The sequence below is a fragment of the Archocentrus centrarchus genome, chromosome 2 (assembly GCF_007364275.1).
Source record: "Archocentrus centrarchus isolate MPI-CPG fArcCen1 chromosome 2, fArcCen1, whole genome shotgun sequence".
Classification (NCBI taxonomy): domain Eukaryota; kingdom Metazoa; phylum Chordata; class Actinopteri; order Cichliformes; family Cichlidae; genus Archocentrus; species Archocentrus centrarchus.
The window spans coordinates 21,075,376-21,093,148 of record NC_044347.1 but is presented as its reverse complement, the minus strand read 5'-3'; the positions used below and the strand labels follow the sequence as shown (position 1 = coordinate 21,093,148).

The 17,773-nt window shown below is 40.3% G+C and overlaps 2 protein-coding genes across 4 annotated transcripts; both read left to right on the top strand.

Moving 5' to 3' along the window:
* The first annotated feature begins 4,110 nt into the window (after positions 1-4,110).
* prkag3a (protein kinase, AMP-activated, gamma 3a non-catalytic subunit) lies at positions 4,111-7,412 on the top strand. 3 transcript variants are annotated; one of them, XM_030746299.1, is made up of 13 exons: positions 4,111-4,223; positions 4,327-4,366; positions 4,541-4,674; positions 4,819-4,900; positions 4,984-5,042; positions 5,138-5,183; positions 5,287-5,341; positions 5,435-5,561; positions 5,650-5,815; positions 6,442-6,479; positions 6,598-6,744; positions 6,836-7,031; positions 7,227-7,412. In XM_030746299.1, exons 1-12 carry the CDS (start codon positions 4,206-4,208, stop codon positions 6,950-6,952), a joined length of 1,029 nt encoding a protein of 342 aa, XP_030602159.1. In that variant the 5' UTR covers positions 4,111-4,205; the 3' UTR covers positions 6,953-7,031; positions 7,227-7,412. The 3 variants fall into 3 exon arrangements, with proteins under 3 accessions (XP_030602159.1, XP_030602151.1, XP_030602147.1); XM_030746291.1 differs by having other exon boundaries at positions 5,138-5,198; XM_030746287.1 differs by having other exon boundaries at positions 5,138-5,210.
* A 948-nt stretch (positions 7,413-8,360) lies between these two features.
* retreg2 (reticulophagy regulator family member 2) lies at positions 8,361-16,563 on the top strand. The gene is made up of 9 exons (XM_030746276.1): positions 8,361-8,675; positions 9,099-9,202; positions 9,843-9,873; positions 10,245-10,374; positions 11,795-11,879; positions 12,043-12,180; positions 12,479-12,567; positions 13,078-13,213; positions 13,835-16,563. Exons 1-9 carry the CDS (start codon positions 8,422-8,424, stop codon positions 14,608-14,610), a joined length of 1,743 nt encoding a protein of 580 aa, XP_030602136.1. The 5' UTR covers positions 8,361-8,421; the 3' UTR covers positions 14,611-16,563.
* Positions 16,564-17,773: the final 1,210 nt, after the last annotated feature.

Sequence of the window (17,773 nt, the reverse complement as noted above, 5' to 3'; positions counted from 1 at the left end):
TACATTTTGCTGAAAAGGATTCAGACTTGTAATGTTTGAAAGTGGTCTTGAGCAGTAGTTCTCCAGGCTATCTGAAGGTCATTGGCTGCTTTTTCACATCTTTTCAATCCAGTCCTAGCATTGTTGGATATGTGTCTACACATGACAGACAACTTAGTAAAGCCATCTGTAAAACACAGTGGAGGCTCTGTCATGGTCTGAGGCTGCTTTCAGCCAGTGCTGTTGAAACTGATGGAATTATGAACATAGAAAAGTACCATCAGATTTTGATCCACCATCTGGAAAGCATCTGATAGGCAGCAGCTTCATTTCAGAGCTCAGGCTGTGTTGAAGAATAAAGGCGGGCATACCAAATACTGACTCTGAAGTCAAGTCAAGTCAAGTTTATTTATAAAGCACATTTAAAACAACGACGTTGACCAAAGTGCTGTACAAGATCTGTAACCCCAAGGACTATACTAAATAAAAGCTGGTTGAAGCTGGTTACAATTGTACAAACTCTGCTTTTGCCTCATAAACTGTATTTCCACGTGTTTCCACTTGTTTTAATACATTGTTGTGTCCAGGGGCGTAGGAATGAGTTTCCTATTGGGGGGGACACATATCGGAAACCTGACAGATCCATAAATACTCTGAGAAAAGCATTTAAGAAAAATGCTATTTGATCTTTTACTTTCTTATTTTTCAAATGTTTCTTGGAAAAATAGTGTTGTGTACATGTTTTATAATTGTAGGATGTGGGCAAACTGGCTTGATCACAGATAAATGTTACCAGTGCATAGATAACTGTTACCAGTGCACAGATAAATGTTAACAGTGCACACATAAATGTTAACAGTGCACAAATAATTGTTACCAATGCACAGATAAATGTTACCAGTGCATAGATAACTGTTACCAGTGCACAGGTAAATGTTACCAGTGCACAGATAATTGTTACCAATGCACAGATAAATGTTACCAGTGCATAGATAACTGTTACCAGTGCACACATAAATGTTACCAATGCACAGATAAATGTTACCAGTGCACAGGTAAATGTTACCAGTGCACACATAAATGTTACCAGTGCATAGATAACTGTTACCAGTGCACACATAAATGTTACCAATGCACAGATAAATGTTACCAGTGCACAGGTAAATGTTACCAGTGCACAGATAAATGTTACCAGTGCCCAGATAAATGTTACCAGTGCATACTTACCAATGCCTAAATGTTACCAATTCACAGATAAATATTACCAGTGCACAGATAAATATTACCAATACACAGATAAATCGTCCCCTTAGAATTATAAGGTTCTGACATTTTTGATGAAACTGAGTTATTGTCATATACTTATTTGCTGACAACTTATGAACAATATGTAAGAGATTTTTTTTTCAAATATATATATTTTTGGGCATTTTATTCACAAAATAATAAGGTTCTATCTGCAAAATCAAGCTTTAACTTGGTACTATAAGGTTCTATCTGTGAACCAATAGACACTTGAAATGTTCACAAGAGAGCCAATCAGGCTGCTTCTTTTTTTGTAATGTTGGTGCCCAATGTCAAGCAAAGGAGCAGAGGAGATGCTAGAGAAAATGTTTCATGGTAAGCTGGGGCTGTTTACAAGATATCTAAAGCTTGAGGATTTCAAAAATGAGTTGACAACAGACAGAAGTACTAATGGCAGGAAAATTCTTTACTTTTGATATTTTTTTTTTAGATTGCATTGAGCTGTTTCTTTGCACTGTTAGCTACGAAGCTAGCGAGCCAACACTAGTTTTGTATTGTTTGTCTGTGGTCAGTGCTAACATAAAAAAAACAAACAATGTAGTTGGTAATATTGAGAATAGTCAAAGGTCATAATGTAAGTTACCTCACGTATAAAATATTATTGATTGAACAATGACTTCAGATTTTAATATATTCTATGACCTAGCAGTGGTACCATGCTAATGAGCTCTGTCTATTTTTATTTCTGTCATCAAACTCCAGAAGAGCAAGTAAAAGAAAAAAACACCAGAAAAGGGACGGCAAAGAAATTGTTAAATTTTTCCTGAATAAATACAACCGAAAGAAAACAGTTCATTGTCAGTGACATTTTTGTAGCAGAATAATTTTAATTAACGATCCAAGTTTAAAAAATCTACCTTTTAAGTGGGATGAGTTTTTATTTGGATTTTTGTACTCAGTGGACATGGACTCAGAATCTAAATGTTTATTCAATATTTTAAAGAATGATTTTTCAGGTAGATTGCAGCTTGTAAAAATTAAAAAGATCTAGGCTAAATGGGAAAAATTATTTGTTTAAATTATCCAGAATTTGTTTGACTCTGTACAAATTTTATTGAAATTTGAGTTTGTTTATATGTCAAAGTATACGCCTCCTAAATTTATATCAAATGTTTATTTTGTTCTATTTATTTCTTATAAAATTTATTTTTACTTGTTGGTTTTCATATAATTATATGTTGAATTATCTTAAGAAAACGTTGGAAAAATAAAGGATGGGAAAAAAGAGGGCTCAGTCTGCCAACATGAGTTTAATGAAAAGTTTGATATATATATATATATATATTGATATCTAGGTCTGGGTTCAATTCCACCTTGGCCCGGGTCTCTCTGTGTGGAGTTTGCATGTTTTCCCCGTGTCTGTGTGGGTTTCCTCCCACAGTCCAAAGCCACGCAGTTACTGGGGTTAGGTTAATTGGTCACTCTAAATTGCCCATAGGTGTGAATGGTTGTCTGTCTCTCTGTGTTAGCGCTTTTTTGCTATGCAGAGTGCAAAAACTTTAAAGCTCAATATCTCAAAACTGGTCAGAACGTAGATAGAACCTTATAATTCTAAGGGGACAAAATGTTACCAGTGCACAGAAAATGTTACCAGTGCACAGATAAATGTTACCAGTGCACAAATAAATGTTACCAGTGCACAGATAAATGTTACCAGTGCACAAATAAATGTTACCAGTGCACAAATAAATGATACCAGTGCACAAATAAATGTTACCAGTGCACAGATAAATGTTACCAGTGCACAGATAAATGTTACCAGTGCACAAATAAATGTTACCAGTGCACAAATAAATGTTACCAGTGCACAGATAAATGTTACCAGTGCACAAATAAATGTTACCAGTGCACAGATAAATGTTACCAGTGCACAGATAAATGTTACCAGTGCACAAATAAATGTTACCAGTGCACAAATAAATGTTACCAGTGCACAAATAAATGTTACCAGTGCACAGATAAATGTTACCAGTGCACAAATAAATGTTACCAGTGCACAGATAAATGTTACCAGTGCACAGATAAATGTTACCAGTGCACAGATAAATGTTACCAGTGCACAAATAAATGTTACCAGTGCACAGATAAATGTTACCAATGCACAGATAAATGTTACCAATGCACAGATAAATGTTACCAATGCACAGATAAATGTTACCAGTGCACAAATAAATGTTACCAGTGCACAAATAAATGTTACCAGTGCACAGATAAATGTTACCAATGCACAGATAAATGTTACCAGTGCACAGATAAATGTTACCAATGCATGTTGTGCCTTCAAAACAAAAGCACGCGAGTTAAAGATTTCAAAATCAAGTATTTTTCTCCTCTGCGTTGTAATTTTTGGTTGGGACAAATGCGCCTGTCTCCAGTATTGGGGGGACATGTCCCCTCCATCCCCCCCGGTTCCTACGCCTATGGTTGTGCCTATTTCCCATTTTCCTAGCAACAAAGAAATTAGGGGCGGCTCATGATTTTTACACAGTACTGCATATTGACCTTGATGGCTCATAGAAGGCCAAACTATATGATTTTTTAACCACTATTTGAAGTCACGTTCCACCTTCAAACTGCTGCACTGATCTGCAGTCAACGCATTTGTGCTATGAATTACACTTAGTGATACCGTAAGAGTTCAAAAGCTAATCCATGTCTTTAAGCACCGGGAGAGGCTTAAGGTTCGGATGAGCATTTTTACACAGGGGAAAGCAGATGTCTGGTTTTGGTAGAATATGGGATGTCCCTCCCCCTGAGTCTGTGCTGGCTCCTCTTACCCCTCCCCTCCACTCCTGGCCTGACACATACCATCTGAGAACTCCTAATATAGACCCAGCTGCTTTGTAGAAAAGGCTAACAAACAGTCTCAGTTTACCACGCTGAAAACAACTTTTTCATGGACACAAGAGACAGACAGAGTTATGGAGCCTCGTTCACAGGTGAAATGCATATGATTGGGGATGTTTGGGAAGTTGACAGTGTTATTGAAACCAAGGAAATGAGTAGCCGTGGGGATTTTGTTGACAGTGACATATGTTATAGGTGTCATTCCCAGAAAGGAAGCAGGAAACACAGAATCAAGGTACTATTACACTGCCTGGCAGTTGTCTGCATTTGGATCTGTGCCTGGAAATGTGCATGTATTTATATTTGCATTTGCTGGACATGTACTGTTAGCACTTGCCTTCTCTCTGCAGATGTGTGTGTGTGCGTGCATGAATATGTCCTTGTCTATAATTGCTCCCTCTTCGGGCAGTGCGTTGTGACCAGCTGGTGTCATTTCTCCCAGAGGCTGATACCCCAGTCTACATGAAATTCATGAAAAGTCACCGCTGCTATGATGCCATTCCAACCAGCTGTAAACTGGTCATATTTGATACCACATTACAAGTGAGCCTGCAGCTTTTCCTTTGACTTCTTACATATCTAAATTTAGACTTTTACACTGAGATACGTGGCAGCTTTAATTATCACAGAGTAGCATTATCTAGCTCCAAAACTTCACTGACTGATTTTTTTTTTTTAACCCAAAAGGTAAAAAAGGCCTTTTTTGCACTGGTGGCAAATGGTGTGAGGGCTGCACCTCTATGGGACAGCAAGTTGCAGAGATTTGTGGGTAAGATGATGGATTAATGGCACAAACACAATAGGTGATGAGTCACTCGTAATAATGGGAATATGAACTTTCTTCTGCCGCAGGCATGCTGACTATTACAGATTTCATCAACATCCTTCACTGCTGTTATAAGTCCCCCATGGTGAGCATTGCAGTACTGCAGTTTAGAGCCTCTCAGCTTTTTTGATTCAACCTGTTTTCTTGTGAGTCATATGTTTGCACTGTTTCCCTCTTAAGGTTCAGATGTATGAGCTTGAGAGCCATAAGATAGAAACATGGAGAGGTGATTCACTTCGAAGTAAATACGGAAGTACGAATTAATGGCAGTATCTGTGCACAGATGTCTGTGAAATTCATCTAAGCTGTTTCTCTCCTGTTCTGTTTAGATGTCTATTTACAGTATTCCAATAACTCCCTCATTAGTATCTCTCCAGAGGCCAGGTGAGTGCACATGTCACTCTTGGGTGACTATTTTAAATTCCAGACTAATGTCCTGCTAAAGGTCATTCCTCTTCTCATCTCTTCTCCTCGCAGCCTCTTCGAAGCCATCTATTCCTTACTCAGATACAAAATCCACAGGTTGCCTGTGATCGATCCAGAGTCTGGGAATGTCCTGCACATTTTGACCCACAAAAGAATCCTCAAGTTCCTCCATATATTTGTGAGCGACAGCTTTAGTTATGATGTTTATGCACCCTTGAGTACCGTGGCGCCCATATTCTTTAAATATGGTGTTTGGATACTTTTAGGGGAAAAAACTTCCCAAGCCTGCATTCACACAGAGGCCGATCCAGGAGCTTGGGATAGGAACTTTCAGGAACATCGCCACTGTCCACCAAACATCATCAGTTTACGATGCCCTCTCCATATTTGTGGAGAGGCGGGTGTCTGCACTGCCAGTGGTGGACGAACAAGGTATGCCTCTCTGGGAGCCTTGTGATGCTGTCACCAAGGGTACTCCTTCCTCCCACAGTCCAAAGACATCCATGGCTAGGCTAACTAGCAATTCTACTATCTCAGGTGTGAATATGAGTATGAATGGCAACCTGTCCAGGATGTACCCTGCCTTTTGCCCTGTGACAGCCGGGATAGGCTCCAGCTCCCCCACTACCCTGATTTGGATAAACGCAAAAAAAAAAGTTGATGGATGGATGGATGGATGGATGGATTGGTCAATCGATCTACACTAAGGCCCCCTTACATTGGGTCATAGTGCAGCCCCTTAATTCATCTTCTTTCTAATATAAGATGTTTTTGCCCCCCCCTTTAAATTAGCTTTCTTCTGATTGGCTGCCCCTTGTAAACAATAGCTTGACCAGCAGGTGGCTGGGATCTGAGATGACCATATTAGGGATATCCACTTTCTGTGACATCGCACAGAGCCAAAAGTAGGAAAAAAATGTCTAAAAAGGAGCAGTCTAACCTCCTTATTTGGCCATATTTAGTGTGCATCCACCAGTGGAATAGTATGTACATGACAGGGAAAATAAATGTTAGACATGCATTTATTAACATTACAGCATCAAACTGTGTTTTCTTAGGGAAAGTGGTGGCACTCTACTCCAGATTTGATGTCATTGTAAGTAAAAATCTAATGTAAAAACGTAATATGCAATTCTCATTTTGTAATGCCGTCTATTTTCCTTACAAGCATTGTTCGCACACACTTTCCCAGATACTGTCTTGATCCATTGCAGAACCTAGCAGCCCAGAAGACTTACAACAATCTGGACATGACAATGCAGCAGGCTGTTGAGAGGCGCACATGTTGTGTTGAGGGGGTGATCAAGTGCTATCCACATGAAACCCTGGAAACCGTTATAGACCGCATAGTCAAAGCTGAGGTAGACTTTTTTCCAGCCTCTTTAAGATTTATTATCAAATCAGGAGCTCAAAGGATAATAAAAGATCGGCCTTTTCTCATCTTTATCCCAGGTCCATCGGCTGGTCCTGGTGGACAGGGCTGATGTGGTGAAAGGTATCATCTCTCTGTCTGACCTGCTGCAGGCCATGGTCTTAACCCCTGCAGGTATCGATGCCCTCTTGTCCTAGCGCCAGGGGAAAGAGGGGGGCCCCCCTCCTCTCCTTTATTGCCTGTGCAGGCTTGAGTCCTGGAAGTGTAACCAGGCAGGTAGGCTCATGAGCCTTTTTTCCATCCACCTGGAAGCTTTGAGAAGCACCTCCTGTGTTCTACTTTGTGAACAAATCTTGTATGAGACATGTGCATGACCTCCAGCTGCTTCACTGATGCTTTGTTTCATTTTCTAAGGACTCCAGAGTTAATTTCTGAGTATGATGATTGCAGATTTTCATTTTTATCTTTCAGAAATTGACATGTGACTGAGATGAAACATCAGCTCTGCTGCTGTTAATACTAAGATGCTTTCTGTGATCTCCGGCTATGAATGGACCCTAATCCCTTAATGCTCAGGTCCACAGCACAAAGTAGCACTTGATGAGTAAATGTTTACTCAGTTTTATACATTTCTCAATTAAATTTGTATTTAACCTTGTTGTTGTGTTGTCTTTTAAATGTGCTACTGCAAAAACTCAAATATGTGAGCTACAACTTAAACTATTGCATTTGTGTGGAAATGTATAATTATTAATTTAAGGGGGGAAAAAAGCATATTTAGTCTACTAGTCTAGTAGCACTGGTACTAAAAGGTTGCACTGAGCTGCTTTTGCAGGTGCACGCATATGCGGCGTTTCACACACTCAGTAGTATCTCTAACCACACACACGGTGGTACACTTAGGCTGTCTTTAACCCTGTCCTCTCTACACAGTAAACAAGGAAACACGTGACTACATTTTTTCTGTTGTATGACGGGCTCATGATCCGTCCGCCCATCTGTGTACCCGTCTTTGCTACGAGTCAAGTTGCAGGAGCAGACTAAGTTCGGAAGTGCTATTGCTTTCAAATTAAAATACATTTGCAGGCGACAAAGTCTCTCTGGCCACACCACCATAGTCTGTGCGGTCACACACACGGCATAATATAGTTTTATATAATCATTGTATGAAATAGAAATTTTAGCATTTTGTTGTCTTTTTTGTATTCAGTTTAGTTTAATTTAGTTAATATTACTTATATTTCTATTATTATGGGGTTTTGTCAGGAGCAAGAATTTCAAAATAGGTAGTAAAACATAAACAACACTTTGTGAATGCAAATTAACTAACTCCAACTATATATATATATATATATATATAGAGAGAGAGAGAGAGAGAGAGATACTGTATATGTATGTATTTTTGTCTCCAAAATCACAGTCACAATCAGCTTTACATTAATCATTTTATAACTGTGAAAAATTTGAATATTCAGAAACTATATATATCTTTTCATCGCTTTTGCGTTTACCATAAAGATGTGACGGTGCTATCTGCGCGTTAATTATCTACTTTATTTTGAAGGTTTCAACCGGAAGCTTCATTGTTTTAACTCTGTCCTGCTTCACGCTGATCTTTCCATATACCCCCGTGATCTCCAAAACAACATAACAAAGTGGGGGAAACATGGCGAGCGGAGAGGAGGCCACAAGACGCCCCTCGGTTACCTCCTCTTCGGTCGGCCTGGAGGCCCTGTTCCCTGCCGGGACGTCGGAGCAGGCGTGCGGGGACGGAAACCCGGAGCTCGTTCGCCTGCGGGAGCGTCTCCAGACTTGGCTATCGCAGTATGAACTCCTGCTGCTGTGGGTGCAGAGGCTGCTGGTCTGGGAGAGGCCGCTGTACAGCATCTTTGTCGCCCTGACACTCAACACATTATTCTGGTAAACGTCGAGTCTGCGTTTAGGCACCTTTGTCTCTCAGACCGATAAAGGCTGCTTTGAAGCTCACCGTTAGCTAGCTGGCTAATGGCAGCGAGGGTATTACGAGTGAATGTCAAGATAAGTTAGCTAATCCCACGTCTTTAGCCTAATGCTAACGAAGGTTGCAATCCAGTTTTAACTTCCTTTTCGGTACGGCATATGCTGCCCGCTAACTATAAGGAATTCTATTGTATAGAGAAAGTTATTTTGAGTTGTTAAATCTGTTAGCAACGTAATTTAAGCGAACCCATGAAGATGAGTTGCTCAGGCCTTGTTCACCAGCTGTCAGTGACAGCTTCTCACTTTAGCTTGGATCCTGTTCAACCAGAGCAGTAGCGCTTGGACACATTTGATGTATTTGTGTTTATGTGTGTGCCTCCGCAGGCTCCTGTCCTCCACCTCACTGCGGCCTCTGTTTCTGATAAGCGTGTCCCTGCTGGGGCTCATGCTGCTGGAGAGATGGAAGCCCAGGTTGCCCATTATTACTGGTGAGATCTTAATGCAATTAGTTTGCGGCCTTCCTCTAGAAATTTGAATAATATCATCTGTCAGATATTGCGAATCATAAATTCTGTTCAAGTTGAAGTTTTTCCTCCGCTCACTCAGTTTCCTGGTATTATTGGAGTAAATGAGACATTCAGCATCATGTTGATCATATCAGATATGACAAAATATGCTCAAGGGCTTAAAAAAAAAGCACATTTTCATTGATCTTCTGTGTGTTAACCATGCAAATTTGATTCTGAAAAAGGTGGTTTGCTGTGTAAAGTAAATAAAAACAGAATATAAGCAAATATTTAATTCATAATAGAATAGAAAGCCTATCAAGTGTTTAAACTGAGAAATTGTACCATATCAAGAAAAAAATATGGGCTCATTTTGAATTCCTTGGCAGCAGCACGTCTCAAAAAAGTTGGAGCCGGGGCAGGAAAAGGCTGGTGCTGAAAAGAAACAGCTGGAGGAACATTTTGCAACTCACTGCATTCTGTTAAAATTTTGTACAGCCATCCCAGCGTTTTCAGAATTAGAGTTGTAGGAAAAAAAAAAACATATTTCTACAGAAACACAAACATGGTTCATAGGTTCTGCTAATTGTTTTTTTTTTCTTTCTTTCTCTCTCTCCTGCAGTTCAACATGTAGAGGCTCATCCTCCATTAAGGTTTGTAGTATGATAAGTTGTCCTTTTTTAACACTACCTTTAGGTCTTAATTTCCTGTGTTAGCTCAGTATAAAAATGATCCATAAAAGCCTGTCCATGTCGCTGTTATGGCACGTTCCTCACGTCACTCTATCATTATAATGATTTTAGGCTCCCTGCCTTGTTTAGTCTGTTGTTTGTGTTCACCTGTGCGCATCTGTCTCCCTCCTTCGTCATTACATGAAACATCCTAATCTACACCTTTGCAAACTTAAGTACAGCCTGAAGTGCTTCGAGTGCAGATCTGTGTCCATCACAAGTGTTGATTTTTTTTTTTTTTTCTTTTCCCCCTCCATCTTCTCGCGTGTGGGTGTGTTCTTGTTTGATCGCAGTGAGACAATGAGCGTGGAGCAGCGTCTGCTCAGCATCCCTGAGCTCAGCCACCACCTGGCTGAGAGCTACCTGACCTGCTGCCTGTATCTGCAGGAAATGCTGCAGTACAAACGACAGAACCACGGCAAGGTACAATAATTCGTCTGTGACCATGAAAACCTGTATGAACAAATGTTTTGGGGGTATAAATGTTTATGTGCTTGTTATGGGCCTGTTCTTTGATCCAGTTTCCAGCTCTATGTGTTTATTAGACTAGCTTTGTGTGATTATTTGCAGTTCAGAATAGTACTTATGTGTTACACTGTGCATTAGTTAAGCCTGTCAGTTTATCCATTGTAACTAGTCATCTTAGCTCCTCTTCCTTTAGGCTCTCGTGCCCCTTAGGCCAACTTTTTGCCATCCCCCAAGAGAAGAGTGTATCTAAGAGTGCCAATAAGGAAAAGCATAGTTTAAGTTGGCGTTGAGCAGGTACTGCAAGTAACTGAAAGCCATAAACAAAAAAATCTGGGGAAATCTCAGAAGGCATGCAAACACATAATGTAGCTTTAACAGCATATTAAAGCCCCCTTTATATGTCTCTTCACATCTTTTTCTTAATCTGATTAGAAAATGTCACCATGGCAGTCTTCCGAGGTTAGGCGTACTAATATTTACACATCACTTTAAACACAGCGCGAGTCTTAAAGAACAGCATCATATGGATGGATCGGCATGCACCACATTAGGACTGCGAGCGTTTCCTTTCTCTGCATCTTGAGTCGCTCAGCTCACTGAAAAACTGGATTCTTTCAGAGAGCTCTGAACTGCAGTAATATTAAAAAAGCTTTCAGTTTCTTTCTCCTCATTTCACTCTGCCCAAACTTGTTTCATAGAATCAGTACTTTATCATAAACAGGTTTTTTTTTTTTTTTTTTCCTCTTCCTGCTTTGAACACAGTATTTGTAATATTGGGATTTTTTTCACGTTTCATCTTTAACTTTACGTGTATTGAAGATGGAGCGTGTGACGGGTCAGATTACCGAGACCTGTAAGTAATGAAAATAAGATGATGGTTTGATGCTTCCAGCTGTTTACAGAAGTCTTTCTGTTGAGTTTGAATTGTAGGTATTTGCATACGTGGCACAGAGTCAGCAACTTCATTAATTACACTAAATTATCCCAACATGACATAATATCCACCATAAAGATTGAATCTTAAATGACATTGAGGGCTTCACTTGAGATGATCAAGCTGACACACAGAGTCACTGTTTTTGAGCTACAGCTTAATAATCAGCTGATTTTTCTTCACCAAACTTTACTGAGCTCATCGCTAATGAAACTATAGCCAAGGAGGCAAGAGACCTCATATTTCAAACGTGTTAGGGTGAACAGTTGTTCATGTTATCAGTGTTTTGGGGCTGTTCAAATGAAGCCATGTGGAACATTCATTCATGTGAAAGTCACCTGTGCCAGCAATGCCAGCAATATTAAGTATCCCACTTTTAAAAAGGGCTGTGGTAAGTGTCCTCTGTGACATGTCTAATATATCTTTCTTTCTGTTCCCCAGTTCTGTGTGATGATGTGCAGTGGCTGTTTTGTATTAGCCGTGGTTGGGCATTACGTACCAGGAATCATGATCTCCTATATTATAGGTGAGTCATAACAGAGGATGTGTGGAAATGAGTAATATTAGGAGTACTTAAAATGTATTGTTTTGCACTTCTTGTTAACGATCACTACTAAATCATGATTTAGATTTTTTTTTTTTCCCACGCTAGCAGCTAAATTGCATCCTTTCTCTGTGCTGCTTCTCAGTCCTGAGCGTCCTGTTGTGGCCACTGGTGGTGTACCATGAACTGATCCAGAGGATGTACACCGGCCTGGAACCGATCCTGATGAAACTGGACTACAGCATGAAGGGCGATACGGAGCCCCGCAAACACGACAAGAGGAGTGAGTGAGAGAGGCGCTTTCAGCTGTAACATGCTTTCATGCAAAGGGGACGTTGTTACACAAGAATCGCTGTAGCTCACCTTTCTTTGTCCTCGCAGTGATACCCTACCTCAGGCGCTCTGCACACACAACCAATAACAAGCCACTGTTGCGCCACAGTTTCCCTTTGTGCCGAGGTCTCATATCTCAGTCTTTTGTCTTTGAATCAGTTCCTTTAGTTGTTTAGCATTGTTGCGGTCTTGCAAGATTTTCCTCGTCCTGTGTGACGTGTTAAAAACGTGTTTGTGTGTTCTAACAGAGGTAAAGAAGGAGGTGGAGGAGGGGGACGAGCCTAGAGCTGAAACGGAGAGTGAGAGTGAGGAAGAACTGTCCTGTTTTGCTCCAACGGTAAGGACACGCACCTGCAACGCAATCCACGATGCGCAGAGTGTACACGTGCTTAAGGGTGCAGCTTTAAAATATAAGACTACCAGAGGAAGCAGCAGCATAGTGTGCTGAAGTCAGCACTGGGCTTCATGAATGTGGTGACGTGTTGATGGGAATGGAGCTGCGCGCTGTGCCAAATGACCTCAAGGATTCTCTTTCAAGTACAACCACATTCCATTAGCACAACGGTCGAAAGTGCACTGTTCAGTTTAGTAACTGAAATTGTGTGTATTATGTCAGGTATTCAGTCACTGTGCTATGAATGAACACCCACGGGGCATGGTGCAAATTTAAGAAAATAAACAAATTAGTATAATGTGGATTACTGCTGTGAGTAATAAATTCTTGTTGCATGTGCATGTAATGAGGAACCTAAAAGCAGGTTTATCCTCATCATTTTATTGGGAGTTTCAGGTATTGCGATGTGGGAAAATGATAACACACTTGTTTTATTTTGTTTTCTTGGGTAAGGTGGATGTGAAAACTACGGCTCTGGCTATGGCCATCACAGACTCTGAGCTATCGGATGAAGAGGCGTCCATCTTGGAGAGCGGAGGCTTCTCAGTGTCCAGAGCCACGACGCCACAACTCACCGATGTGTCTGAAGGTAATTTTCACTGATATCAATGTCATACTTCAATTAAAGCCTGTAAAGACTTTTTTTTCTTTAACTTGGAGGAAGAGTTTAGTTCAGTTTAGTTCTGTAGCAAATAGGAATTCAAAATGTCTAATGATTAGTCTGCAACAGTGAGTGGTAGAGGAGTAATGGTTCACTGTGATTAACTGCAGTGTGTTTTAACCCTTTATGACTTGCTGGAGCGACCACACTCCCATTTGCGTATCAATTTTTAAATGTTGGTAGAATTGCAACCAAATAATCAAAGGAGTTACACTTACATATTACTCATTCAACGTGTCCCAGAGCGCCGCTTCCTTTCCTTCTGCTGTTTGCGAAAATCACGTAAAAAGCACATTTTTCAGATCAAAACTCACTCTTGACCCACCCTTGTGTTTTTGCTCTGCTCTTTTCAAAGAATGTATGAAAGTAGGTGTGAAGGTGTTCCTTGTCTCACTTCTATACATCTGTAGCTTTCTTTTAACAGTTTTCTTCAGATTGTTATCATAAATGTATTGATATCACCTAATTCTATCATTCTTAAGATTTCTTTCTGAAAAATATGTGTTTGAGTTCCATTTAAAAAACAAAAAAACTGTTTATCTACTGCAGATTTGGACCAGCAGAGTTTACACAGTGACCCAGAGGAGTCCTACCTGCGGGATCTCCCAGAATTCCCCTCGGTGGAGGAGTTCCCCTCCATTGAACACAATCTGCTTCACTTCCCTCTGCGAGGCCAAGCCCTGGGAGAGGGAACCCAGACTGACGGTCAGTCTGAGGGGGAACCGTTGAGCCCTGCCAGCCTCCTTATCCAGCACCTAGCATCCCCCCTCCATTTTGTGAACACACATTTCAACGGACATGGGCGACCACCAGTGGGAGAAGAGGGCGTGTTGCCTGCTCCAGGCACAGCAGACGAAGGAGAGAAGAAGGAGCCTGCAGTCACCCAGGGTGCACAGCGTTCCTTGGAGGCCCTGAGCGAGGAGATAGTGAGCACTGCCATCTCCACTGTCGTGCAGAACACTCTGTCAGCCCTGCTCCGTTCCAGTGAGGCCAGTGAAGAGCCCTCTCTGGTTGAGTTCCTTCCCAGCGAAACCCCTCCGGGCGCTTTGGATACCCCCACGCAACCCACCAGCACCACTGCTAACACTACAATTACCACAGTAGGGGCGCTCAGTCCTGACGAGGAACCGGATGAGGCGATCACGACGGAAAGCGGTGCTGGCGAGGAGTTCCCTGATGACACACTAGTTCCGACTGAGGAAGAGGACTTTGAGCTTTTGGACCAAAGCGAACTGGATGAAGGGCTGGACATCAGCCCTGAAGGACAGGTGGTGGGTGAAACTCCAGACACACCTCCGTCTCCTCAGCATCAACCACAATCATAGCTGCCCTGCTGCCTCCCCCCAATGTTTTGCTTTTATTTGTATGTTAAAACTACATTATTATCATACATACGGCTATATAAAGGTCTGGAGTTAAAGAGTGTTGGTTGGTGATTGTGTGGCAGATGGTTGGGATCCTCTGTGCGTTCTGCTTTTATAGCCTCACATCAGAAGAGTCTGTTAGGTCTTGAAGTCCATGACTGTGATTAGCTTCTATCAGGTGGCATTCATAACAACACAGCTTTACTGTACTGTTAAATGTACCATTTGAATAGTGCATTAAATGTAAAGGTTTTTGTGTTATACTGATTGCTGTCCTGATAGGAGCATTTTCAGTGAGAGTGTTCTGGAGGGATGACTTGTTTAATTTCAGTCTCTTCATACAACAGTGATGCCTTTTGTTTTGTACCGAGGCTCAAAGTTTCCACCTTTGTTTCCATTCAGAAGCAGATGTCTATATAGGTGGCGTTAAGAAGAGTTGAAATGTTGGATTATATAACTGTTAATACGTGCTATAAATTATTTAATTTAATGGTCAGTTGGTGAAACTTTATAACTAAGCAGAGGGGGGAGTTTAAAAGTATATTTTAGCCCTTTATTACCCCATAAAGATTGTATGTAAATGTTTTAATGACGACACCGGGTTTAAATTGTAGTTGCACATTCCCACAGTTAGATGAGTAAAACCACATTGATCCCCGTCTTCACCTCGGAGGTTGCAGTTTAGAAATTCCTGTTCAGTCATTGTTGGTTTTTTCACTCGTTGCCTGAAAACGTATTCTTTGACGTTATTGGATGTTGACAGCTAGCAGACCTTTACCCATACACGAGTGACTTTAATGTGGCAAGATAAGATAAATGTTCCCGAATGTCCCCCTCTGTGATGGACGCCTCATTTTTATTGACGTAGAATTTAATTTCATACATTCACATGTTATTGAATTTATTATTTATCTAAAGACTTGTTAGTTATGCCCTTGTACTATTTGTACAGTGATGACTGGGAATATGTATATTTACCAAATAATCTCCTCTGTGCCATGACAAGTTCATGCATGCCATGCATCACGCATGTATTTACCATCAATATTTGAGGTTGATTTTCAAGAGTTTTACTAGAGCAGATATTTTTCTGTTCTTGTAGGGAATAATACTGTCATTGTGCATCATATATCTGGGCCAATGTTGGGGATCTGTGTTAAAAAATAATAAGAATCTACAAGAAATTTAGCACCTTGCTTGACTCTTGTAAACCACTCAGCATCCAAGTCTCAGGGTTGGGTTGTACAAAGTGAACCTAACATTGCAGAAAATGTGTCAGTCCCCCCCCCCCCCCCCCCCCCCCAACTCGTCGTAGTGCACTGTATTTGTACTAACCTCCTTCTTTTTCAGTCATTGCCTCCTTGTCTATAGTGTAGAAATGCAAAAAGTGTATATTCTGCATGTAAAAACAGCAACTGTTCAAGTTCTCCTTGTCAGCTGACAAAGTACTGCACAATTTGTGAAGGAAAAAAAAAAAAAATCAGTTTGAATGTTTCAGGTTTAAAGAGCGCATTAAATTCAGCTTGTTTAATATTTCATTACCAATGAGGGGAGTACAAGTTTTGATGTGTCCTCACTTTTAAAAGGCTACCCATCTGTAAATGGAAGTGGATGGTTGCAGTGATAACATCAGATTTAGAGAATATTAACTGACTAGTTTGTGTACTATAGTACTGTTTTATGTTTAAAAATCCTGCTTAAACCATAAAAAAGTCACTTACTGAACTGTAAAAATTTAAAAGAATATATTTTCTAATTTCTCCTTTTTCCATAAAGTACTCAGTTTGATCTTTTATGTCTAAAAATATAACCCCTCTGGACGTGTTTCACAAAGCGGAACAGGTTTAATGTCATTAGACTGTGATATAAAACTGCAACTCCACATGTGAAAATAAAAGAACAAACTGAAACAAACTTAAGATGTTGCAATGACATTTATCTGGATGACTGCCTTTAATCATTAACCAGTCTTCAAATTCTGCTTTTAGAGTGTGAGACAGTACTGTGCAAAAGTCTTGAATCCACCCTCATTTCTTTATATTTTGCTAGGAAAACAGGAAATGGGTGCAGAGATTTATTGTGCAAACATCCATAGAAATACAGCATATAAGCCAAGAACAGAGTTTGCACAAAATTCTTGAAGCTTGAAAGTCAATATTTGGTGTGACCACCGTTATTCTTTAGCACAGTCTGAACTCTCTGAGGCAGCTTTCTTCTGTTTTGTCCTTTTGTTCTCTATCAACATGATCCCACACTGCTTCAGTAATGAGGTTCAGGCTCTGGGGAGGCCAATCCATGACTCATAGTGTTTCATGGTGTGTTTTTCTACCCGGGTATGCTTTTACTGCATTGGCAGTGTGTTTGGGATCATTGTCATGCTGAAAAATGAAGCTGTTACCAATCAGATGATCACTGAAAATGGTCAGGTACAACAACTAGACTAAAAATGAGTGAAAAAGTAGCCAATTTCCAAAGAAACACTTCGAAAGACCTTCAGAAAGCCTGAAGATCTCAACAAAGTCTTGCTCCTTGGAAGCAAAGTATAAAGAAATGAGGGGTGGCTCAAGACTTTTGCACAGTACTGTGCATATCGAGGGCTTGGAGCCATAGGGGTGTAAGTGACATTTTGCCAACTTTACACGAGAGCCGAAACAAAAAAAAATAACCATAGTTTGCTTTTATATTGTATACTAATTTTATTTTTTTAAGCATGTTTCTTTTTACAAATTGATGACACACAATGCTTAATGAACAATATTGTCTTCATCATAAATGCACTTAGGCCCTTTTGGCACCAACTTCTCCTGTGCTTTCAGATTTAAGCCTTTTGGTTTCTGATGAATTAACTATTTCTATTAATATTTTACTTCTGTAATTTTGACTGTAGATGGAGCACATCAAGAGCTTTCATTTGATATATATATATATATATATATATATATCTCAATTTTGACCAAAATGTCACTTACACCCCTTTGGCTCCAAGCCCTCAATATGCAAGAGCTTGTTTTATGATTACTGGAAAATCATATTCATCATAGTAAACATAGTCAAAGCATATGCAAAAGTAGTTACTTGAAGCCAAAAGGTCAGGCTGCATACAGCTTTGAACACATTTACTCGT

Bases quoted from the DNA above. Each gene is read 5' to 3' on its own strand.
- prkag3a (XM_030746287.1), top strand. The intron at 4,367-4,540 runs GTACTATTACAC...CTCTTCGGGCAG, and splicing joins GCAGGAAACACAGAATCAAG to TGCGTTGTGACCAGCTGGTG. The intron at 5,211-5,286 runs GTACGAATTAAT...TGTTCTGTTTAG, and splicing joins ACTTCGAAGTAAATACGGAA to ATGTCTATTTACAGTATTCC.
- retreg2 (XM_030746276.1), top strand. From the start codon at position 8,422: ATGGCGAGCGGAGAGGAGGCCACAAGACGCCCCTCGGTTACCTCCTCT. The intron at 10,375-11,794 runs GTACAATAATTC...TCTGTTCCCCAG, and splicing joins AACGACAGAACCACGGCAAG to TTCTGTGTGATGATGTGCAG. The intron at 13,214-13,834 runs GTAATTTTCACT...TATCTACTGCAG, and splicing joins ACTCACCGATGTGTCTGAAG to ATTTGGACCAGCAGAGTTTA.